This window comes from Misgurnus anguillicaudatus, chromosome 14, assembly GCF_027580225.2.
Source record: "Misgurnus anguillicaudatus chromosome 14, ASM2758022v2, whole genome shotgun sequence".
Lineage (NCBI taxonomy): Eukaryota > Metazoa > Chordata > Actinopteri > Cypriniformes > Cobitidae > Misgurnus > Misgurnus anguillicaudatus.
Genome location: NC_073350.2, coordinates 34,017,862 through 34,043,945, shown reverse-complemented (window position 1 = coordinate 34,043,945; position 26,084 = coordinate 34,017,862). Strand labels below are relative to the sequence as shown.

General features: G+C 40.1%; 2 protein-coding genes across 3 annotated transcripts in view; both read right to left on the bottom strand.

Annotated features, from left to right (window-relative positions):
• klhdc8a (kelch domain containing 8A) overlaps nt 1-26,084 on the bottom strand; it is a 55,092-nt gene that overhangs the window by 18,530 nt on the left and 10,478 nt on the right. The window lies entirely within an intron of this gene.
• Nucleotides 1,083-20,144, bottom strand: LOC141369524 (uncharacterized). Its single transcript, XM_073876385.1, has 11 exons — nt 19,514-20,144; nt 18,789-18,933; nt 11,838-12,000; nt 10,320-10,512; nt 10,145-10,204; nt 9,677-9,793; nt 8,983-9,069; nt 8,309-8,725; nt 5,790-7,806; nt 5,566-5,688; nt 1,083-2,495 (listed from the first exon to the last, which is right to left on the bottom strand). The coding sequence occupies exons 1-11, from the start codon at nt 19,595-19,597 to the stop codon at nt 2,275-2,277; spliced, it is 3,627 nt and encodes a 1,208-aa protein (XP_073732486.1). The 5' UTR covers nt 19,598-20,144; the 3' UTR covers nt 1,083-2,274.

The window sequence follows — 26,084 nt, the reverse complement described above, 5'->3', positions numbered from 1 at the left end:
CCTAGTGCAGATATACAGCGGTTACAGTTAAGTTCTTCTATTATTTAGTGATTATTGATTGGTAAGCTGATTTTATGAATAAATACTACTTCAACATACATAAAAGACAGGAATTGCCTAGTTCAGTGGTTCTCAACTCCATTCTTGGAGGCCCACTGCTCTGCACATTTTGTATGTCTCTCTTATCTGACAGACTTAGTTTAGTTCATGCTGATCTCTACTAATGAGCTAATAATTTGAATCAGGTGTGTTAAATAAGGGAGACTTAGAAAATGTGCAGAGCAGTTGGCCTCCAGGAATAACGTTGAGAACCACTGGCCTAGTTAATGTCAATAGACCAAAATTATTGCTTTCTTGAAATCCAAGACTCTGGTGATACACAAATTCATATTTTAAGTCACTTTGGGCAGTCTGGTCATACACAACTCAATTCATACACAACAACATAATATCAATTCACTTTGGTTGATACACAAACTCAGATTTAAGGTCACTTTGAGGACTTTGGTTGATACACAAACTCAGATTTTAAGTCACTTTGGGGACTTTGGATGATACACAAAGTCAGATTTTAAGTCACTTTGGGGACTTTGGTTGATACACAAACTCAGATTTTAAGTCACTTTGGGGACTTTGGTTGATACACAAACTCAGATTTAAGGTCACTTTGAGGACTTTGGTTGATACACAAAGTCAGATTTTAAGTCACTTTGGGGACTTTGGATGATACACAAAGTCAGATTTTAAGTCACTTTGGGGACTTTGGTTGATACACAAACTCAGATTTTAAGTCACTTTGGGGACTTTGGTTGATACACAAACTCAGATTTAAGGTCACTTTGAGGACTTTGGTTGATACACAAAGTCAGATTTTAAGTCACTTTGAGGACTTTAGTTGATACACAAACTCAGATTTTAAGTCACTTTGGGGACTTTGGTTGATACACAAACTCAGATTTTAAGTCACTTTGAGGACTTTGGATGATACACAAAGTCAGATTTTTAGTCACTTTGAGGACTTTAGTTGATACACAAACTCAGATTTTAAGTCACTTTGAGGACTACAAGAAAACAAGGAAAAATGACTTCCAAACCATTTATTTACCATGCAAATGCATGCTATAAATGTCAGAAGTTTTAGGCAATACCAGTAACAGCACTTAATCATAAACACAGTTACTTAAAAGTTAAGTGCATTTTAGTTTGCCAATAAAAGTGTCAGTATAAAATATAGACAGTATAATCAATGAAACTGATATGAACTCTTTCACTCTTTTCTTCACCTTTACTTTCTTGCCTTCTACCTTGCTCCTCCCACTTCACTTTCCTTTTGCTCCTCCCTCTTCTCTTTTATCTTTGCTTCTCCTTTTATCTCTTTACTTTCAGTTCACTCAATTAACTTCTGTCTACATTGAACTATTGTAATTACAATTAAAGGAAATAAACAATACTGACATATTTTAAAAGTGCATATAGAACAGAATGAATGACAGAAAAAAATAGCAACATGTAAACATATAACAACATGTAAACATGCATGTAAACAAAGAATGAAAATGAGAAATTTGTCAGTGCAGCTTGTTCTTTTTGCTTTCCTCAGCTTTTTACAGAAATTATCGTCTTACCATTACGTTCAATCCTCTCTCTTCTCCTGTCTTGCTTACCTCATTAATATTCTGTTTCCTCCTGTACTCAAACAAATTCTCCCTCTTCATACACCTTTACTCTTCCTTACTATTTTCACTCATTTTTAAAAAAAACAGAGCATGATGTGTAAAGTATAAATACAGTTTGTCTGAAAGGAACCTATTATATATTACAAACATACAAAATGATGTATCGTTTGCAGAAGAAAAGCTTTTGTTTACATCATATATGTGTGTACTGTGTATAATAATTATGTAGCTCATACACACACATGAATGTATAATTTGAAGAAACAAAATCTATTTATATTTTAAGTGTTTATATAATATAAAATACATATAAACATTTACATGTGTTTATACATTTTTATATTTATTAAATATAAACATGCATGTGTGTGTATTTATATATAGATAATTATTATACACAATACACACATATGATGTAAAAAAAAAAAAAAATTCTGCAAACGATTGGTCATAATTCATCATTTTGCAGCCCTAAACATGTTAAAAAGTTATTCTAGAAAAGGCATTCATTATTTTATGTTTTTGTAACATGGCAACTTTTCCTCACCATGCTCTGTTTTTTACAGTAAAAAGAAAAAAAGTGTTTTTATTTGCTCCCCTATAATCCACCCTGTTTTTTTAAAGTGGTGATCCTGTTTCGCACATAATTTTTCACACCAGTCCACGTACGTTCCTTCAAGGCTTCTGGCTCTGCTTGAATGCATCTCTCGCAGTCTTGCTTACCAGGAACTTTGCATGTCTTTATGAACTTCATCATGTGTTTTTCAACAGCTTTTACCTCAACTTCTTCCCATTTTCTTTTTGGAGGTATTGATGAACCTATAAAGTGAAAAATCATATCCTTATTACAACTAAAGTCAATGGGATTTATTTATCAATCAAATGTAGAAACAAGCACAGATACATGCGCAAACATAATCTTACAACAACACTCATGTGTGATTCATTAAACTTTCATGTGGCCAATTCCATCACACAAATGAATGGGTGTTGATAAATGTGGCGAATGAAAACTATAGTAATTTAAATAATATACCAATATAAATGAAGCCTAGCCCCTAGAGAATATGACATGAGGAAACATAACCTGGCCAAACAGAGGAACATCTACATAGGATATTGAACTTTGACATTTCAAGTTCAAACAAAGTACCTTGAAAAGCAATATTCATGCAGTTGGGAGCCAGATCACTAAAAAGTAGAGCTGCAACTAACTACTATTTCTTCTGTCGACTAATCTAGCGATTATTTTTCTGATTAGTCGACTACTCTAACGATTATTTTTTTTATTAATACAGTGTTCTTTTTTTGATTAGCTATTTAATCTGTTGGATAATCTGTTTTCTACTCTCTGTCTGATCTGACAGTCATTGTTTGTTTTATTGTATTTTCACAACTGAATGCTATTTTCACATATTATCTGTTCTGTTGTCAGACATATAGAGGCGTTTTCCCAGACAGGGATTAGACTAGTCCTAGACTAAAATAAATATAAGAGCTGTCCAAACTGAAAACATCTTCCACTGACATATCTTTAAATACATCAGTGCCCTTAGTTTGGCCTCAAAATGCACACAAATAATGTTTTTAGTAAGGCATGTTTGTTTAAACTAATTATATTTCCTAATTAAACTAAGGTCTAGTCCTGGCTTAAGCTAATCTCTGTCCAGGAAACCACCCCAAAGACTATTAAAATAGTGACAAAACATGACCCAATAACCTTGTGTTTAATCCTACTAAGTTACTAAAATCTTGATTTATAAACGCGACATCGCAGACAATTCGGCGCAAATTAAAAAAATTGCCATTACACAGAGTTACTACAGAAGACATGCGCAGGCATAGGAGAGAGAGAGAGAGCGCACAAGCACATAGAGAACCAGCGTGTGTGTGAAAACACTGCTAACCTTTCATGATAAACTCGAATCAGTCGTCTTCTCTGTCAGTAACATCTGACGTTTACGTGAAAATGCAAGTACACAGAAGAATCCGCACGGAAAACACAGCCAACTTTTAATTCTTTCACTCAGTGTCATGTATGAGAGGCGCTGTCTAGGGGCTTCACGCAGAGAAAGAGAGAGAGCGCACGTGCACAAGAGAGGCACCACTGAGCGCTCACAACAATAAATTAAGCCGTTTTAAATGAAAATAAAAATGTAAATGTTGCAACCATTGTTGATTTTGCGGCGCACACAAACAAATAAATGTATGGAAAACACTTCCAGGAGCAGAAGCAGCCTTTACCATAGATGAATGTAAACAGCGTGATGCGTCGACGCATTTTACGCATGTCGACGTATTTTCGTAGTCGACGTAATCGATGACGTCGACGCGTCGCTGCAGCACTACTAAAAAGAAATTGATATTACACCAAAACACCAACATTGTAATTTTTAGATATGTGACCGAACACGAAAAGTAGTAATGTGTAGTATCTAAGCTTTCCAGCGATGTGTAACACATGGGAATCAGATAATATTTGGAGAAGTTGTGGCCATTTGAATGTAGGAACTCAAAAGACCTCAAAGCAGAGATATAGCCTTTTAAAGTTTGGATCATTTTCACCTCTGTTCTGCTGGGAGTGACAATAGGGCTCATTTACATCTCATTAAGCTAAGCCATACACCCTGTAAAGCCGTTTTGAGATACAGATGCTCTATCATCATATGTAGTTTTTTGTGACAGAAGTCTGGATGACAATAGACAAAAAATTAACAGGATTTTTTGTGTTTATCACAAGTCGAATCCAGTCTGTTTCAGACATGTGAATCATCCAATGACCATTTTTGTCCACAAATGCCGTGAAATATAGAAATATATAGTCTATTGTTTACATCAGATTTCGAATGAAAGTCTGGTAATAGATTATAAATATACAATCTGATGACTATTTACGTCGTAACACTGTATATCACTGTATCGCTCGATCGTTCCTCCATCAGCCAATGACTTCATGGCAAATATTGATAGACAAAATACGTAGCCAATAACATAAAAGTCACACAAAGATCGTTGAATTCATTTTGTGTGTTCGACTTCATGTGGCGCTGCAAGAACTGACAGGCTGATGACGTCAAAGTACTGCGAGAGCGAGTCGAAATTAGACTACTCCGTAAGATTTCTTGAATAGCTCGAATAGCTATGAAACGAAGAAGACTCCTAACTGTGAGTATTTTTGGTAAAAACAACCATTTTAGTGAACGTAGGTTGGTTTGGGCTACAGTGGGGCTCATTTTCAAGAGGTTAAGTAGCCACGCTGAGGGCAGGGGCAATAACAAAAGAAACAAAAGCTGGCTTATCCTGCATGTAAATGCACACAGACTACGACGCCACCTACTGCATTCTAGAAACTGCGTAAAAAAGCAGATATCAACCTCAAAATGTACCTTTTTAAATATACAAATACTGCTATCTCAAACATGTAGAGGCTACTTCGTGATCTCAACAGATTCTGCAAAAAATATAAAAATGCTTTTCTATCATTAGCTCAAAAGTTGTTTTGCCGACTTGTGTCACTGGTTTCCGTGACGGGGCACATATTACTGTTTTTAAGACTTGTATATACCCAATTTACCATATTACAGCTGTATAGTAAAATCCTTTTTATAATTAAGTATTCTGCATTGATGCATTAAAATATAACAATGTAAATAAAAATCATACTGTGTATGTGAATTTCATTGCAGGTTTTGCACATAACAGTGTAGGCAGAATTAGTGAACAAATGACAAAATCACATAATATATGTTTATCTATTTCTTCAAACTGACTGTACAACAAACTCAAATTTTGAAAAGCTCCTGTCTTGCTACTGTTGCCTATAGGTATTGTATTTAGCAATTCAGGGTTTGCCATTTCTTGCTGTTTGTGTAGTTTAAAGATTTTTTACCTTGATCTTTCTGTGAAGCAGATGGTTGATCAGTCTCTGCTGGTACTGGTGATGTTGTCTGAGGCAGGTCACTACAATCCTCTTCATCACTTGACATTGAATTACCTTCGGCCTCAAGTTGCTCTACAACAATAAAAGGAATCAGTCAATGCATTTTTTGCAAAAGATGATGAAAGATAAATACAGATTTGCAAATTTGCACAAAAATCTAATTTCATACATACCATTTGGGTCGATTTCAATGTCATCAAGTCTCTTTCCTTTAAAGCGGGACAGCGTTCCTTTCTCCATTGCCATTAAGACCTTACTCATTTTTGCCAGCTGCAATGTCCCCTCTGGTAACCGGTAATACTGTCTGTGGATCCTTATATCGTGACCGAGAAAATCAGCCAGTTGATCTGCTTCATTTTCATCAAGGTTGAGAATCTTTGACATGGTAGCTATGTGTTTCCTGAGCCTGGTTGAGGAAAGAGCTTCAGGATTCTTAATGCCACATTCACGAGCAGCTTTACTTATGCACTCTCCTCCTCTGTAGGCAGACATTGCACCAGATCTGGCAAACATAAAAGGATTCTCATTTGGGACACCACAAGCCTCACGTGTTTCAACAAGCAGCTCCATGGCAGAAACCAATGAAGGTTTGAGGAGGACAGGGACCTTTCTCCCTCGCTTACCACGGATCTCTACTCTGGTAAAGTGTTTACACAGCTTCCTCTCGAACTCAGAAAGACAGATGGCTATGTCTTCATGCAGCTCAGAAGAATCCCGGCTTTGAAAAGCTGACAAAAGCATCCGTGACACCTCACCTTCTCTTCGTCTATTGAACAGGATAACTTGGGAGAGTGTGACTTTGGCCAAAGCAGCATAGCTGTCTGCAGAGGGGCAGTTTTTAAGTTTATTAAGGAATTTATCCCGTTTCTTTTCTAGATGTGCGTGCAGGACTTTGACATCCTGAGTGAAAGGAATGATCTGTGGTGCATTCCACTTGGCTTCCTTCAATGTAGTTATAGCACCAGCAGAAATGTATTCATTCCACCTTGCTTGGTGTACTTTTCTGAAGTCTCGAGCACACTCAGCACGCTCATGGTCTCCATACATCATCGCATTACTTTCAACAATGCTACAGATCTTTTTTAAAGAATGTCCAAGATTGAGGGCTAAAGAGGGAATGCGGTAAGAGTTCTTCTCTTCGTCAAAGCCAGACACAACTTTCACAGCTGATATGACATGTTTGAAGTTTGCTGGTATCATGAAGTCCTCCATTGTTTTCAGTGGGGTTATCCTTCTTGCTTCAAGAAGAAGTCTGCCAACTTCTCTCATTTTCTGTCGGATGTAGTCATGTTTGGTCACATCAGATCCCATCCTGTTAAACATGTGCTCTCCCAGTTGCATGATGCATCTGTCACTATGAATCACCCGTGAAACTTCGTCATAGTTCATCAGGGAAAGTACTTTCTTGAAACCTTTACTCACCTCTAAGCCAACAGATGTTTTTAGGGCACAAAGAGATCTTACTCTTTTTCTGCCCTGAGCATCATCATCCTTCGGTTTAAGTGGACAGTTTTTAATGTGTTTCCATAGGCTGAGCTTGTTGTAAAGGCCTTGACAGTGAATAGAGTGGATAAATTCTTTGGGGTTTTTGCACTTTTTTGGACGGTAGCAGGCAATCATCTCACCTTCCCCTTTTCTCACCACATCTGTGTTGTGGGCAAAGTTGCCCCTTTTTCTAAGAAGGTTTAACTGGACTCTTCGTTCTTTGGAACGTTTTGGGAAAGCTACAGCCTTTGCAACCTCTACTTCATTGCGATGTACAAACTCAAGGTGTCTTGCCATTTTTGCATATGGCTTAGAGCAATAAAGGCAATACTGTTTTTTGTTATATGACCTGCTCTTTTTTTGTGGTGATGGCATTGACTGAACCAAAGTCTTTTTGTCAGATGAGGTTTCGGTCTCTTCAGTTTGGCATTTCATCCTTTTTGATGACACTGCTGTCATACATTTGCCAGATGAACTACCTGCCTCTTCAGCTTTCCTTTTTGAAAGGGGTGATTTAGTATGTCTTAAACGTTTGTTGGGTCTAGGATCACTACATTCAGACTTATTGTTTGATCCATCTGAACTCCTTTCAGCCTTGCTTTGTCCAGAAGCACTTCCATCTGATTCATCTGAGCTGAACTGGGGTATGTAGTCAACATCACTGTAGTCCGTAACATCTGAATCACTGTAGGCACTCCCAGAATACTAAATGAGAAAAATGTTACACTTACTTAAATCATGCAAAATTATTTCTTTTACTAAATGTTTAAAAACTTGCTTAATGGGATAGACAACTGCCAGAATCCAACTGATTTTCAACAAGAGGAACTCATTTAAGCATATAAAGTGCATGGTTAATTACAAACCTGTCTTTTTCTTGATTGTTCTTTTTCCAGATGCACTCATTAAGGCAAACAAAACTAATGTACATAAAATTGTATATAATAATTAAATGTAAATAATAATAATTAAAAAAATAAAACACTTAAGAGTAAAAAACAGTTATTTCAACTAGATATATTTCAAACTGTAGCTCAGCAAATAAGGCCTTAGTAGATGGCACACTTGGCACGGTTTGATAATCACAAACAGAAACTCTGTACAATACAACTATATCATAAAATCTTCTTGCACCATGACATAGATGATAATAATATTAGGTCTGTGAATTCACATTAAACAGTTCTTACTAATCTCAATTACCCACCTCCATTAAAGATAGTGTCTCAGACACCTGTGATGAGGAAATCACAGGGGTGGAAGCAGCACAGGGCAAGGGTGTAGAGGGATGCACAGGTGAAGAGGACGATGATGTGGTCTTCACAGGTGATGAGGGCTGCACAGGAGAAGAAGACGATGATGTGGTCATCACAGATGATGAGGGCTGCACAAGTGCAGAGGAAGATGATGTGGTCTTCACAGGTGATGAGGGCTGCACAAGGGCAGAGGAAGATGATGTGGTCATCACAGGTGATGAGGGCTGCACATGAGAAGAGGACCATGATGTGGTCTTCACAGGTGATGAGGGCTGCACAAGGGCAGAGGAAGATGATGTGGTCATCACAGGTGATGAAGGCTGCACATTAGAAGAGGACCATGATGTGGTCTTCACAGGTGATGAGGGCTGCACAGGAGAAGGAGAAGGGTATGAGGGAAATAAGGCTTCTACAGAGGTAGACATAGCACAGGGTGCCTAAGACGATGCATTAAATGTGTATGCTATAATACTGTCTGTAACTTTAAAAGTATAATTGAAAAAAAAAAAATAAATAAAAGCAGCATGGAAACTGTTCAACAACTATTAACACTTTAAATAATAAAGTCTTAATTGACTGAGGTGCTAATCAAGTAATGTGATGATCATATCCAAATATTACTCACCATGAAATATTCTTGTGATTGCTCTATGGCAGTCTTTTTCGTTTTAATTTGTGCTCTGTTAAAGCGCTCATGGCAATCTTTGAGTTTCTGAGGATATATGAAAAGGTATTTAACTTAAAATAAAAGTAAAATGTACATAATGTTAAAAGCTGTGACTTCAAAGACATTAGGCAAAACCAATTAAAAATATAGAAAACAAAAAGTAAATATAAAATATTGCTTAATTTCAAGTGCTCTGGTTTAGATTAAGAGCAAGCCAAATAAATTTAGTTTAGTAAACTAAATAAGGAAACCCATAAATCTGTTAGAAAAGATATAGCACATAAAGTAAGAAGGGTCTATGGGCCAGATTTACTAACAGCTTGTGCCAGCGCAAACCATCATTTTGTTGTTAAATAACGACTGTTGTGATTTACTAAAGACTTGAATGTCTTTAAAACACAAAATCGATTGTGGGGCCATTGTCATGTTTGAATAGAAAAGAGCTCTGCCCGAACTGCTGCTATAAAATTAGACGCACACAATTTTGGAAAATATCATTATATACTGTAGCATTAAGATTTGTGCTCACAGAAATGAGTAGTTAAATGTGTTCACTAGAAGTTGCTGTCCAATACTTTTGTCCATATAGTGTAACTAGTTATCTGATGAAGTAAACAGCCTAAGATACTTTCTACATGTATAGAATGGTTACCATTTTATTCTCTGATGTACTTGCTTTGCCTGACTGTTGTGGCTCAACTTGCTTATGTGGTTCATTGATGTACACCTTATACAAGGCAGATGAGGAAACAGGAGGAGCCTGATGGAACTGGAAGTCAGAAAAGAAGAGTTAGGGGGTAAATTTTGTACTGTATTTGCTAAGCTTTTGTATGGTTTTGTTTTATACTGTGATGTATAAAAGACAGTGAGATGCAGTAATATAAGCTACACGTTCATCTGTCCTACAGTAACTTTAGCTGAACCTACTTTTTAAATCTGTCAGTATTCCTCTGTTTAAAAAAAAAACAAGAATACGTTTACTGAAAAAATGCATGATTTAGAAGTTGTGGCACTGTTTCACAGAGGATTAAATGCTTGTCCAATATGTCAAAAACCTCTCAAATTGCTAGTTTCCCACATGACTGTATAGAACCCGAATATAGATGTTTTGTGTACTTACCAATTTCTGCAAATCCAAACTGCTGACTGGGCTTTTATCACTGGATTCTGTTGATGATACCTAAATGAAAGATTTGAGAAATATGAGAACACAATCATATGGTATCAAATCAGCATAAGAGAAAAATGTAATCATGAAATATTTTTAAAGATTCTTAGGATATACTTGACAGTACCTTAGCTCGCCAAGGCCAATCTGAATCTCCATAACTGTAAGTGATTTCTTCCCCTGGTTGAATATCTCGTACAGCAAAAAGACACAGATGAGGTTTTTTGTTCACTTCAACAGTTCTTATTTTGCATGTAGGATTTCTGTGCTCATCATTTACAAGTCTTCCCAAGGACCCATCTTCCTTGGATGCATCAATGCTATAAATACATAAAAATACCACCAAGCATAAGAGACTGATTTGTAATCTTGTACAGCAGTTGTTTCCTTTATGCCTGTACCTCGTAAGAGTAACTTCTGTAAACATATCTTAACAACTACATGAAATCAAAATGAGTTTTTTGGGCTTTAAGGCATTTTACATCAGTGGGTCTGGTTATATGGTCTGCTCTACACATTTTGGGGCAGATTCCTAAACAGGGCTAAAGTCTATTCCCAGACTTAAATACAAGTTTGAATTGTCTGAACAGAAAACAGCTTGCACTGAGATATCTTAGAGAGCGCCTATTTCATTTAAAAAAAAACAATATTATTTTGTGTATTTGGTAGAATATGTGTTCATGTGGTTTATGGTTAAAAAACACATTATTTTCCACATAAGGTTTATTTTTGTATTTCCAGATTTAACTCTCTTCCTGAAACGCACGGATTTGAAAAGCTGTGTGCCTAATTGGTCAGCTAATCTGTATGTTGTGATTGGTCTGATTAGCTCTGTCAGCTGGAAACGTGAGACTTCTTACCATGATTGAAAGATTCAGTTATTAACAGGAGTTACAGGAGTTAACTTGCAGGTTGAGTTCGAAGCAGGATGAATTATGATAATGTCGGTCTTGTCTACATCACCAATCCCAGGAAGTAAACCTTTTGCCTACAAGCCGTGTGTTTGTTGTAATCCAAGAAAAGAGATTTACGTTGGAGACGATAACTTGCGTCATGGTTTACTTTGGGGTTTGTAACTTTTGCATATTGTTAACATGTACAAATACACACTTAAACACCAGAGGAAATTTAAAAACAATAGGTGCTCTTTAACATATCAGTGCCACTGTTTTTATCACAAGATGCACAGCAAATTTTTTTTGTAAAATGTCCTAATATTACTAAGCCCTAGTCCTGGATTAATCTAAACCCTGTATGGTAAACTGCCCCTTTGTGTCTGCTTTTTTACACACAATAAAAATCATCAGCTGGGTACTGAGTGCGTCATACCAAATGTGCAGAGACGAGGATCACCAGGACCCAGGGGCCGGTTGCATAAACATAGCCGTGACATTAAGACTGCGTCTTAAGAATTATTCTGACTAACTAGCAATTAGTTAGGGCTAATCAGTCTTATTATTTGGATTTAAATTAGACCAATCTACCTTTCTATGTAACATACTTAAAACAGTTATGATCAGTCTTGAAGAAAAAAATTTATGACTAACTTTAAAGACTAGTCTTACAGTTTTATGCAACCGGCCACAGGAGTTTTGGTGAACTAACCCTTAACCGCCCTATTACTTCAAGACAACTCTATACTCACCACCAATTTTTGCCATGCCACTGAAAATCAAACAAGAATGTGTTCTCAACGTCATTGTAGAGTTTAGATCGATCAAGGCTCTCCTCTGAAGTCAGAAGTTCACCTCTGTATTCAAGGACAAAATCACCTCTAAAAAATGCTTCAGTGGTGAAAACTCCACGTCCTAAAAAGAAAAAAATACCAGTAAGTTCTGATGTTCCTTTAAAGTTAATTATTATTTTCATGAGCTCTTATCCAAAAACAATAATAAAAATTACTAGATCTGAAGTTTTATCTGTGGTATCCAACAAATTTGGACATTGCCCTAGTTGGATCTTTCATTTTGTTGTTGTCGGCTGGATTAAAAGGAGTAAAACAATAAATTTTACCTTGATAATTTGTTATATAAGAGGTCATCATACTTAAATGAACATCACAAATTTGAAAACGTCCGTGCTATTGAAATATAACAGTTTTTTGCACCAAGCCAGGAAAATGGTCTATTCAGGAATGTGCTGAAATATGATGTCAGAGTAGAATTGAAACACCTCCCCAAACCCATATACAATGACCACTTTTGTAGCCCCGTCCACAGCTTTGCGTGACATGTGTGGGTCAGGGGTAAAGCAAACCATGCAGTGTCTCAACAATCAGTAAACATTAGGGGTGGCACGGTTCATGAAAAAAATCTGAACCGTTCAGTTCGGAGCGTGTGTGCGTCGCACGGTTCATGGCATGCGCAATAGCCTCGTGCCCTGTATGTGACCTTGCCTCAGATGGCGTGTTTCCCTTTCGCGAAAGAAAAGTTGACTGTTGTGGAGAGTGAGTGCTGCAGGTTATGTTACATGTAGAAATGGCAAGTGGGAGAGAAAAGAAAGTCTGCCCGGAGTTGGATGATGTTACCTACAATGACAGTAGAATAAAACAATAGATAGAACTGCAGTCTATGGGTTGAATTTGTTCGAACAGCCACAGGAGACCGCCTTCTCTCCGCCCATTTATCTAAGCTAAGGTACTGAACGTCTTTTCTGACTTCTGCCGCGAAAACACAGTGAACGTGCGCTATTTTTAGCCTTTTATTGATAAAACTAAAGCGGCTGATTTCCGCGTAGTTTCATTTTGCTAGCGTAGGAAAGTTGCGCGATCTTATTTCATAAATTGCCTCTTAAAGTAACCAGGACAGAAGTGGTCAAAAGTGGAAAAAAGAGACGGATTTAAATATTACAGGTGTAAACGTTGTGTTTCTCTCTCGTCCACATATACTCTCTGCAGTATTTAAGCAGCCTCTCAGTGATAAATCTTAAAGCTACACTGAAGTTGGCAGTTTGATAAATGCAAGTTATCTTTGTGTGCTAAAAAGGCACATAAGATGGATATGAAGAGCTCTTTTCCAAAACGCGATAAACGCCATTTTAAAAAAAAATGAGTTTGTCATGTCATTTGGCTGTGTACTGAAACTATTCACTGCTCCATGAACGTTTCATGCCAAATCACTACATTTCCTTGTTAAAATGTAGGCACAAGATGCCGTTCTTTTCCAAAACGCGATAAGCGCCGAGTCTATTTTTAGCCTAAACGCGATTTATCCTCTCGACCAATCAGAACTCGATGAGCGTTCGACGCAATCCAATTAGTCAAGTCCCAAAATAGATAAATAGCCCTGGATAAGATCCAGTAGGCATTTTTAAGGAAAAGTACTTCAAGTGTTGTTTCTATATGATTTTTAGGTGCTGAATCCATTTCTGCCATATAACAAGTTGTAAACATAACTGTTTTGGCATAAACAATAAAAACAAAATGGCTGCCAAAAAATCATTTTAATGCATTTATTGCCGTTTAAACATTAAACATTAGAACTAAACTGTGAATGCTCAGAATATTTAAACATGTAAAAAATTAAAAAACAACATTAAAGGCGGAGTCCACGATGTTTGAAAGCCAATGTTGATATTTGAAATCACCCAAACAAACACGCCCCTACCCCAATAGAATCTGGACCTTCTGTTGATAGACCCGCCCCACACATACCAACCCGGCATTTGATTTGATTTGATTGGCTATAAGTGTGTTTTGGTAGTCGGCCCGTCTCCTTTTCCAACGCGTTTTTCAAATATCGTGGACTCCGCCTTTAACATGAAAGGGACCGTTTTTAATGTTTAAATTGCGGCTGTAACTCTGAAATTTCAACAAAATCAAGCAACAATACTGTGATTAGATTTTCTAAAAGTTATTTGTACATACAAGTATCATTGGACTATCTGAATATGCAAGATGCAGTGAATGGATTAGGCTTGCAGCTGCATCGGGCTATCTTGCACCCAGTGGTGCAGGCACAGGTGATTAACTTCTCACAGGCATCTGGAACTGGGGGTAGTGACATGAGTTGAGGAGTAAGGAAATTCCCCTCTTGTCTTCCATCCTATGGTTTCAGGGGTTGGCAGAAATAGCTGCTGGGTTACAGACTAACATTTGAGAGAGGTGGCACTGGCGCCACCAAGTTGTACAGCTGGTGGTGCTGGATCTCAATTTGGTGGCATCAGTCACTGGGTGGTATAAAAACAAAAAATAAACACTAAAACTAAGTCATAGGTCATGTTTAATGCATTAATAAATTCATTACAAATAGAGATACTTCTTCTTCTTCTTATGCCTTTTACGTGTTCCACTGTTGGTTGATTGAGTGTGTATGGTAGCGATCAAACAGAACATCAATTTGCTGAAATGTCTGCCAGATCTCCAAAAGTCTTTGCTTCTTGTGGCTTCACAATAGCAATGACCAAAGCTTGACCATCACTGATAAGCATTGATTCATCTTGTAGGTCTGTGGCACCAAGGTGGTTGGGACATGGAATGTCAGCATTCAAGACTTTAGCAAGTATCGCCTTTGAACCTGAACAAAGCTGTCCATTAACTTCTGCCAAGGACAGAGGTACAACGAATAGTTCATGAATTATAATACTTTTGAGGTTGACTGGGCGTCCTGCATCATATGCAGCAATGAGGCACTGTAGAGTGTTTCTGTCTGCCTAGACAGTTTTTGCCTTCCCAGTGATTGGGTCTGACTGTTGAACTTCAAACAGGGAAGCAAAAGTGACTCTTCCTCCCTCAGATGGCAACAGTCTCTCCTCTACAAATGTATCCAGTTGACTTTGCCCTTTCTGTGTAGCTGTCAACAGCTCATCTTCAATATCCTGGGTGGCAAAGTCTTTGTTTGCAATGTTTTGCAGTGTCTGGGGCAGGTTAGCGAAAAGAGACCAAATCTTTGCAATACTGCAAGCAAAGCATCTTCATCTATTGAGTCCTGTTTCATTCTGCCCTTTGTGGTTTCATTGTGGATGTAGGCATCATCTGTATCCAGACCAATGGCAACTTTTGTGTCATGGGCAAGATGGGATCGGAAGTTGAAAGACAGAGCCCATCTGCCAAGAGCTGAAGATATCTTTGTGATACCAACAATTCCTCCCTTTTTCCAATACAGCCTAGTAGCCACTCGTGACTATGATCGGGATCCACTTGGTTGAAGCGATGTAAAGAGCGCTTGACTACAAGTTTCCAGCCTCAAACTCCTTCACAGGCTGTGGAAGTTGGTTCATCTCATTCAGTAGATTGTCCCCCACCAAGCATAGTTGATGTGGTTATAGCACATGAAATAGGGCAACATTTGCTGGAATGCACAAAGGTGCAGGTCCCAGATTCCGTTTAGCTGTGCAATGTAGTGTGGTTGCGCTACACCACTTAATGCTGGGGAAAGTATTTAACTACTGTTAAAGCTACACTGTTTTAAAAGTAACTGAAATACAGAAAAATGTAGTTGTGTCAGTAGCGTCACTAATTACTCCCCAACACTGTAGATCAGTGCAAAGAAAATACAAAGCACAACTGTTAATTTTTCTACACTGACTATCCACTAGTCTGTGGATTTCAATTCCGATATAAAAGTTTAGATTATGCGAATTAGCACATATTTAAGTAGATAATGCCTCATTTGCATATGTAAACATGAAATTTCAGAAAACTTGTAATACAAAAAATGTTTGCCTCTATGATAGTGAAAAACTGGAAAAGTTTTATGATGATATCTATAACTTAAAAATTTTTCCCTATCCACCTGTAGTGTTTTGACTGTGAATAATGCACCTATTGTTTCGATAACAATTACAAGCAAATGGGACCCTTATTTCAATGTTATATGCTGGATCCTTATTCAGGAGACATTGAACTTTCTAAAAATGTGGTATAACAACTTTTCCTCAAAAATGCCTACAGGGTTACACAATCTTGAAGATTCGGACCTGACTAAATGGCGGCGCTCTGAACAGATGTTTGTTTATGTTCATTCATTACTCAAAATGAGGATTAATGTCATGTGAATACATCATCCGGAGATGGTACCCGTTTGCAAGGCGATCTTCATCAAAGTGTTTGGTATGTACAACTTTCGTTTCAGAACTGGCTCGTTTAATACCGTTGTGTACGTTCGCGATAAAGTTTAATTCCTGTGAAGAAGCCTGCTAACGTAACATGAAAAGTACTGAATAGTTCGATAGCCTGCTGATAGACAGACTGGCGTTTGATACATTGATCAATGTCGTGCAAAAGTAAAAAATGTGGCTAGTGACCAATGCAGGGACATCTGTAAAGTTGTGCTTTTTGGATTGGACATTATGAGCGCGTTGTTACATGGTATGTCATTGAGAACAGAACGAGGGGAGCTCGCTGTGTGTGCGTGTGAGGTTAATACAAACTGTGTGTAGACGAGAGAGAGAGAGATAGAGAGAGACAGAGACAGAGAGACAGAGAGAGAGAGAGATGTGAAATATATTAAGCAAAAGAGGATCCTAACGCCCAGCTAAGGAGAAAACTGAAATGGTGGAGGGAGTAATAGCAAGTTAGTTATGTGTAATTCTGTTTATTTCATACTGGCTCCAATGTATATCACAATCTGAATAATTTACTTATTAATTTATAGTAGAGTCCCTGAGTATATGTTGGATGTTCTGTTATTTGGTTTTTTTTTTTTGTTTTTTTTTAAAGAAAAAACATCAATTTATGGAAAAAAATTATGGATTTATAGCGTTTTGAAAAAAAATAAAATTATCTTTGAATTTATAATCAACAATATTGTCGTTTGATTTAATAATCATTATTCAACATGTTCAGATTGAGCAAAAAAACTATTATAACAGAATAAATTGAATATTCACAAAATGTGTGGGTCTGGGTAAAAAATTTACTTTTTCTGAAAACTATTGAAATGGATTTATAGCGTTTTGGAAAAGAGCTCTTCATATACACATTCTCCTTTTTTGCCAAAAAAAGAGAGGGTCCCAATAATGTGCTTAAAGTCAAATTCAGTTTGTGCATGATTACATGATATAACTTTTTTAATAATGTATCCTAAATTATGGATAATTACTACATTCATAAGATAATACATTTCTGGAGTGTTAAAAATTAAAAGTAAAAATAACAACAAGAACCGTACAGAACCGAGAACTGTGGCCATTAAACCATGATACGAACCGAACCGAGGGTTTTGTGAACCGTGCCACCCCTAGTAAACATGTCTTTAAAGATTGCCAAATGTAACCAAAATGACTTTTGAAAACATGTTTCCTTTTATTTTGACGTGGTGATCTGTTATAAGTACCCAACAAAGTGTTCGGTTGTGGAAGAACCGTCTATGGGAAGAACACAGACGCTGTTTAACGGAGGCTTGGAACATAACATTAGGAATGCGTGGTTAAAGTTTGTTTTTGAAGAAGTTCCAGCTCGGGTGGGGAGTGTTTGTTTACTATGTGTACCACGGATTCATTTGTAAAGAAGCCATGAGTCGGTGCTGGATTTGCAGAGAAACTGTGATTAAAAGCACCAGTAATATTGCATCTGGCAGGAATGACACAACAGTATACACAGTGAGTAATACATTTTACTTTAAGTTACTACGCGTCACTACTGTTTAGTAAAAGATCGCTTGATATGTCCTGTTGTAACATCAGTGTCTAAACACGTATATTTTACTGTTTTAATTTACTAAAAAAAATTAAACCATTAATAAAGGTGCAACACTTAACAATATGACTGTAATATAACGATAGAAATATACAAAGTTAGTGATAAGGAAGAACTTACCAGCCCTAATTTAGATTCTGATGCCTGCTTACTGTGTTGTATACGGTAATTTAGGCAAGTCGCGTTTGTAAGGTCCAACACTCAACAAAGCTTTTTTATCATATAACTGTGGTATGTAACGTTACGTGTATGTAAGAGCAACCTCACAAGCACAATAGAAATATACAAAGTTAGTGATAAGGACTTATCAGCCGTGGTTTAGATTCTGATGCGTGCTTACTTGTGTTGTTTATGGTAATTTAGTCACGTTGAGTTTATAGTTTTGTTTATACTTTACTATACGTATTGTCATTTATGGGTATCATCTTTAGCACCCAGAATCTTTTGTGGCTCAAACATATTTGTGTTCGGCTGCTATTTTTACACATCAATGTTTTTAAAACATTTCCCCACATGTAATGACGGGGATCATAGCAGTGGGCGTTTACGTCCAGGTCTTCACTGCGGCCCGCCCCTTCAAACGAACCATTATCCAGAGAGCAACTAATCCATGTTACAAAATAACCTATTACTTATTGCCTTTGATGTTTTTGAATGGAAAAACCACTTGAACATCATAAGTAGATATCAGACAACAGTAGTAAAACAATAAAATCGACAGATTCATTGCCCCTTTAAGTCAGCAGGATCTATCACAAGAGTCCATGTAGAGTGCACGTGACACAATTTCCATCATGCATTCACTGACGGATTTTGAAGTAGGTAGCCCAGGCGATGTGTTGCATTTTGTCGCAATGCGCATGCATCAATAGTCTGTATGCACATACAAATAAACTATGCTTTGCAACTTACATTTGCGTACATGAAAGAAAACCGTCTATACTACAGAATTTATCTTACCTTTATATTTGCTGATAACTTGCTCATAAAGCTCAGGCTTGTCTGTTTTGCAAGTAATGTGATGCTCAGCATCCTGTTGAGGTCTTTTTCGTTTTTTCTGCCTTGGTATACCCAGCATCATGGCGACTGCAGTGACATGCAATGACTGAAAATAATTAAATTAATCAATCGATTAATCAACCATAATATTAAGGTTGCTAAAATTGTTTACCCAAATAGCCAACAAATGGTATAACATATGTATCTAACTTATGTATATGCATGTATACTTTTGTAAATATACATATAGCTTAGATATATACACACACACACATACATACACAACTGTAGTTAACTTAGATATACATACACAACTTAAAATCTTTAAAGATATCTGTGGCTATTCGTGCCACTGTGCATGATAAGAAAATCGCATGATTGAAACTTAGATTAAACAATAAGAATTAATTACTAATTACCCAATCTATTACTGCTATTTCACATAATTTTACTAGGCACTTAGTCGTTTATGGACAACATTAATAGATCAGTAAAGTAAGTTAAGTTACTCTGAAACCGAATGTTTGTTTACTGACCAATGCCAATATCATTATAGGCTACTCAGGAAGATAATATTTTTGACCACAAACCGTCAAATAAGATAAAATTACCACAAATCGTATGTTAATCCTGCTTATCTTTCATATTTTGCAAAAATATGTTATTATACATAGGACTGAACTCACCTTTCCTCCTATAATGAGCGCGTGTAGTCTGCTTCGCGGGAAATTGGGGCTAACAGCGGTGATGTCATTATCACGTGTCTGCATTTCCAGGGAAACGAATCCACTGCTGCTGACTTGCGTAGTAAAAGTGTCGTTGATAGGAAGGCCGAAAGGATGTCACGTTGAAATATCGCGTGAGCGATTCGAGCACGTATTGATAAAGTTTGATCTCGCGGTACTGTGATGTCATATCTTGTTCGATCTGCGCAGCGCTGTATGAACACAGCTTAGTGTTTTTGCTGTTACGCTACAGACAAGGGGATCAGCACAGCACCTCGTGCTACTGTCCAAAACAACTGCTATTTACAGAGAGATTCCTCTAAATGTTGACAAATCCACATGGAAATTAATTGATGGAATGTACTTTTAAAAACATTTAATACATACAACAAAACAGCTTAATGAAAGCTCTGTTTCTTGAGAACATTTACTGCTCCACCTACAATATCTTATTGGACTGTCTTTTTTATTACCTAATAAAAATTAAACATGCAACAAAGCTTTTTTAAACAAGTAAAAAATATAATATAATAACTTTTGACCCAAATTGAACACAGCTGAAACAGCTAATCAAGGTGTTCAGGGTTGCTTGATAATTACAGACAGGTGAATGAGCAGGGTTTTAGACACCTGACCTAGGGTTTAGGAATACACAATGTGTAACTTCAGATTATGAATACCCAGGGTTATCTCTTAACCCCTGGTTAAGCACGAACAGTGTGACACGTGAAACAGATAACCCAGGATTCCGTTAACCCGGGGTTCAGAATAACCTGATGTTAACTTTTCCACTGTGAAAAGCATGTTTATATGTTGATAACCTCAAATGACACTAAATCTCCTGTTCATTTCTTCTGGTTGTGTAGTTAGCAGTTTGATGTGCTGCTCTGATGTGGAGCATCAGTGGCTAAAACAAGTGGGTTTCAATGTTTACATGCACAACAATATTCAAATAAAACAACTGCAAAACTAAGATGTAAACAGTGGTTTTTAATTACTCTTATTTGGCTAAAGTCATAATCAAAGTAAACACAAATCAAATTCATATTAATATTTTAGCTTCATTATCAAAGTGCATCATGACCTACACACTTCAATCACAATACTAACGTTGTGTGGGAGTTTTGTGACTGGACACATATACACACACAGTGGTCAACCGTTTGGCTGTAAACGCTAGTTACGTATGTAACTGTGGTTCTGTGAATTCCGGATGACCGCCAGAGGCGGTGCAAAAGCACTAGTGGATTATCGCAGCGCCAGCTAGATAGGTCGAGAAAATATACCAACAAAGTCACATGGTGACATAGGCTGAGCCCTGAGCAATAAATAGCCAACCAGCTCAGCCTTCTGCCTCATGAACGCCTTTCTCGCGCATTCCGCATGACAAAGAACTCTGGCGGTCATCCGGAATTCACAGAACCACAGTTACATACGTAACTAGCGTTCTGTTTCATTCCTCCTGACCGCCAGAGGCGGTGCAAAAGCACTAGTGGATGACTCCTACCAACATAGTCATGAGGAATGCCACCCACCTTAAATCAAGGTTGTCCTCGGAGAACCGCAGAACAGACAGCATGAGGGGCAACAACGTTGATCTTGTAGAAACGGGCAAAGGTACATGGAGAAGACCAAGTAGCAGCTGTGCAGATATCCGCCATAGATACACCCCTGAAGGCAGCCCAAGACGTAGACACCGCCCTAGTGGAATGACAAGCGACACTACCTGGCAAAGGTCTTTGAGCATGCTTGTACGCCATAGTAATAACCTCCACAATCCAATTCGACAATCGTTGTTTCGATATGGCGGCCCCTTTCCGCACGCCGCCATAACAAACAAAGAGCTGATCCGTTCGCCTAAGGTGAACAGTAGCAGACACATAACGTTTCAGGGCCCGCACGGGACATAAAAGATGACTAGACGACCCGTCCGACTGCGGCGTGGGCAGAAAAGACGCCAAAGTGATAGACTGGTTAATGAACTGCGGGAGCAGGACTTTAGGTAGAAAAGAAGGATTCGGCCAGAGAACAACACCGGAATCCTCTGGCAACCAACGCATGCATAAGTCACTAATGGACAAAGCCTGTAACTCACCCACACGCTTAGCAGAGGCCATTGCCAACAAAAAAGCAGTCTTCAAAGATAGCCATCTCAGGTCAGCTGTCTGCAGGGGTTCAAAAGGTGGCAGACAGATAAAATCCAGAACAAGCTGTAAGTCCCATCCAGGAAAACGGGGACTACGAGCGGGCCTCAGCCGCCTAGCCCCTTTCAGAAAACTACACACGAGGGCGTGGGAACCAAGTGAACAACCATTAACTGGTCCATGATGCGCAGAGATGGCCGCAACATACACCTTCAACGTGGAGGCTGCTTTGCCTGAATCCAGAACGTGTTGTAAAAAACTAAGAACGTTTGGAACATCACAACATACCGGATCAAAACCTCGCTCCTCACACCATGAGGAGAAGAGCTTCCAACGTGCGGCATAAAGCTGACGTGTAGATGCTGCTCTAGCATTAGTAATAGTCTGGACGACAGCAGGTTCCAGATTAGCTAAAGGACAGTCCGACCCAGAGGCCAAACCCAAAGTTGTAGACGGTCCGGATTGGGGTGCCAAACAGCTCCGTCCATTTGAGACAACAGATCCCTCCGAAGCGGAAGCTGCCATGGTCTGCCCACCAGCATGGAGAGAAGCAAGGGGAACCAAGGCCTGGCTGGCCAACGGGGTGCCACAAGCAACACAGTGTGATTTCCCAGCGCTATCCTGTGTAGTGTTTCCCACAGAAGTGGAAGCGGAGGAAAGGCATAAAGCAGCCGGCTTGGCCACTCCTGGGATAGAGCATCCTGTCCCAATGGGCTGGACGTCTCTACTCTTGCGAACCACCAGCGACAATGAGTGTTCGCCTCTGTTGCAAAAAGATCCACCTCTGCCTCCCCGAAACGCTGCCATATCATCCGCACCACATCCGGGTGGAGCCTCCATTCCCCCGGATGAAGAACGTCCCTGGAGAGAGCATCCGCTACCTGATTTTGCAACCCTGGCAGATGAACCGCCCTCAATGAAGCTATTCGAGGGAGCGCCCAGGTGAGTATCCTGCGGGTAAGATTCAGGGACTCGAGGGACCTTGTCCCACCCTGATGGTTCAAGTGAAACACTGTTGAGGTGTTGTCTGACCGGATGAGGACATGTCGGCCTGCCAGAACTGGTAAGAAATGCTGCAGAGCCAGAAAAACTGCCCGTAGTTCCAGAAGATTTATATGATCCTTGGACCGGGTTGGGGACCAGCGTCCGCAAACACCCCTGTGGTTCCACGAAGCTCCCCAACCGAGCAGAGAAGCATCGGTTGTGACCACCTCTCGACGGGAAGGAATGACTCCTAGAGGAACACCTGACATCAGAAAAAACGGACGATTCCACTGTGTCAACGCCAGCATACAACCGCGTGAGACAACAATCAGACGATGAAGATGTCTGACAGGGCTCAAACGAAGACTGTTGTTCCACCGTTGGAGAGGTCTGAGGTGGAGCAAGCCGAGTGGGATAACCGGAGTAGCAGCAGTCAGCATCCCCATGAGCCGTAAAACAGTCTTGTATCTTAAGCTCGCTCCCAGCCGGAAACGAGCAAGCAGCTGTAGAATATTGTCCACCCTGGCCTGTGAGAGGGTGGCCGACATTGCGCAGGAATCCAACGTCATTCCAATGTAAGTGATTTTCTGCACTGGACTTAGATGACTCTTCGCCTCGTTGACGACAAGGCCTAGCCTTTGAACATGCATCAGAAGTAGGCTGGTGTCTTGCACAGCCTGCCAGCTTGTGCCTGCACACAGCAGCCAGTCGTCCAAGTAAGGCAGGATTCGCATCCCCCTGGACCACATGGGATGTAGGGCTGCAGACATGCATCTCGTAAACACTCGGGGGGCCAGAGACAGGCCAAAAGGAAGGACCCTGAACTGGTAGGCTTGGTTTTTGAAACTGAATCGGAGAAACTTTCTGTGCTGAGGAGCAATCGGCACGTGAAAATAAGCATCCTTCAAGTCGATGCTTGTGAACCAATCCCCCTTCCTGACAGACCGAAGAACGTCGGCTGCCCGCAACATTCGAAAGGGCAGATGTTTCAGGAACTTGTTTAGATGTCTCAAGTCCAGAACCGGACGAAAACCACCATCCTTTTTTGCTACGAGGAAGTATGTTGAATAAAAACCGTCCCTTTGAACACAGGGATGAACTCTTTCTATGGCTCCTTTCTCCAGAAGAGAACAAATTTCCAGAGAGAGGGCCACTGAACGTGCCGGATCTTTTATGACCGTCTGAACGATCCTGGAAAAACGTGGGGGCCGGCGTCGAAACTGTAGAGCATACCCCTTGCTTAACGTGGTCTGAACCCAGGGATCTACAGTCGTCTCCCTCCAGTACGACAGCTGTGTATTTGAGAAACGGTCGACCACCGGCCCGATGGCTTCAAGCTTTGTGAGTGCGCCCTTTAACGGTTGTGGGGGGGCGCTGATGTGGACCCCCTGAAAACTGCCGTTGCTGTGGACGAAAAACTCGAGTGTCCTCAGCAGCACGGGGCCTCTGTGACCCTTGAGGTTGCGGGTTAGGACGCTGGCGGAACCTCTGATCCTGGGTTGGAAAACGATGACGAGCCTGAGGGCCTGGCACTTTAAAGACTGGATTACGCTGCGTCAATTGTCGAGTGGCCTCGGACAGTTTTAACCGCTTTTCCAGAAGCTCTGGAACAGTAGGTCCGAACAGGTGACCGGGAACAATTGGAAGGTCACGTAATGTCTTCTTGCAGTCTTCAGGCAGTCTTGCTTGGGCGAGCCATACCTGTCGACGAGCTGCCAGGAGTGTGGCCGTCAGGGTACCCAGCTCACGGGTAACATGACCCATAGCCAAAAGGGCAGTTTGAAGAAACTGCGAGACCGAGGGGTCAGGTTTAGACGACTCGAGAGTGTTAGTAGTGGCAAGGAGTAATTGACAAATGGTGTTCTCTGCCCGGGTAATATATGCAGTAGACTCGTATGCCTTCTTAAGTAACGAGTCGGTGCGGCCACACTGGGCACTGGGGCATCGCACATTGCCTCGAAGAGCCTCATCGGGTGACACCACTAGGGCAGCGACCGCCTGTTCGATCTCCGGAGCACGGCCAACTCCAATAGTATCTGCCCCAACCATAGATGCCAGAGTACGGGCTGTCCTTGGTCGCCTTCTCGAAGCATTAGAACTCGTAAGGGAGTTGGAAAACTCTGCAATGAAGTCCTTGCAAGGTGGCATAGCGAAACTGGATCCGGCTGCAGTCTGTCTGAAAAAGACACTGGACTGTGCTGGCTGAGTTGGCGATTCATCCAGCCCTAGGCGTGCGACTGCCATCTGAAGCACAGCCACAGTGTTATCTGTGGAGGACATAGTCTGCCCTGAATGAGCTGATTCCCCACTAGAGCCCCCAGCTACTGAAGAGGCTGCGTTCTCCAGGATGGGAGATTGTGCAGTAGCATCTACCACTGTCATATCCTGAAACAGTGCATCAGATGCACTTGTGGAGAGCACATCGAAATCTGAGTGATGTGAAGGGGAAGATGAACCCAGATGTTCAAGAACCCTAGGATTAATGGAATTGGAATCCTCCTCATCCTCCTGTGAAATGGTAGCAGGTGATGCAGGAATCACAGGCTGTAGCGTCTGGAGAAGGCGCTTTATTTCCAACATCTCAGACGAAAGTACAGCAACCGTTTTAGAAAGAGAGGCATCCTCTGGCTGCTCGCTATCTGTAACATTAGCCTTCTTCTTAGCTGGAGGGGCACCGGCAGCCGCCGATGCACTGCGTTTCCCTTTCCGTTTGGCTGACTGCGACTCCTTTTCCCCAAGTCTGACTGCACATTTAGGGTCCAGTTCGGCCAGCCGAAGCCGTCTCTCTGACATGGGCAGGAGACTACAGTGCAGACACGGGTTCGTGATAGCCTCCTTTAAATGCTGCAGTCCCAAACATGACGGACATACGTCGTGGCCGTCGTCCGGCAGGAGTGAGTTAGGGCACAGCTTGCATGTTAAGGGAATAACCGTGGCAATAGAGCTATGTGCCATAACTTTCCCCAAAAAAGAAAATGAGGGATAAATAATTTCAAGTCAGTGACAAATGTTAGCAGGGAACCGCTAACATAAAACCGTGGCAAAAAAAGACCTCTAAAAAACAAAACAAAACGAGGTCTTGAAGTGAAAACCCTCCGTATAAAAAAACCCAAAGAGAAACTAACGAAAAATCACCGGGTAATACCGAGAGCTTTAAGGGGTTAACGGGAAACCGTAACTATTGAAAACACCGGCCGTCGGATAGCCCCGAGAGGCCCGAGCAGTTACAGAACGAAACCAAAAATTATGGGGAACGTCGGTATAACCGTCCGTAGAAAAAAACTCTGGCCCCCGGATAGAACCGAGAGGCACGAGCAGTCACACAAATCCGTCTGAAAATAAAAATGACGGGGAACCGTCACTAAAAAAGCCCGTAGGAAAACACAATAGCCGCCGGGAGCTAA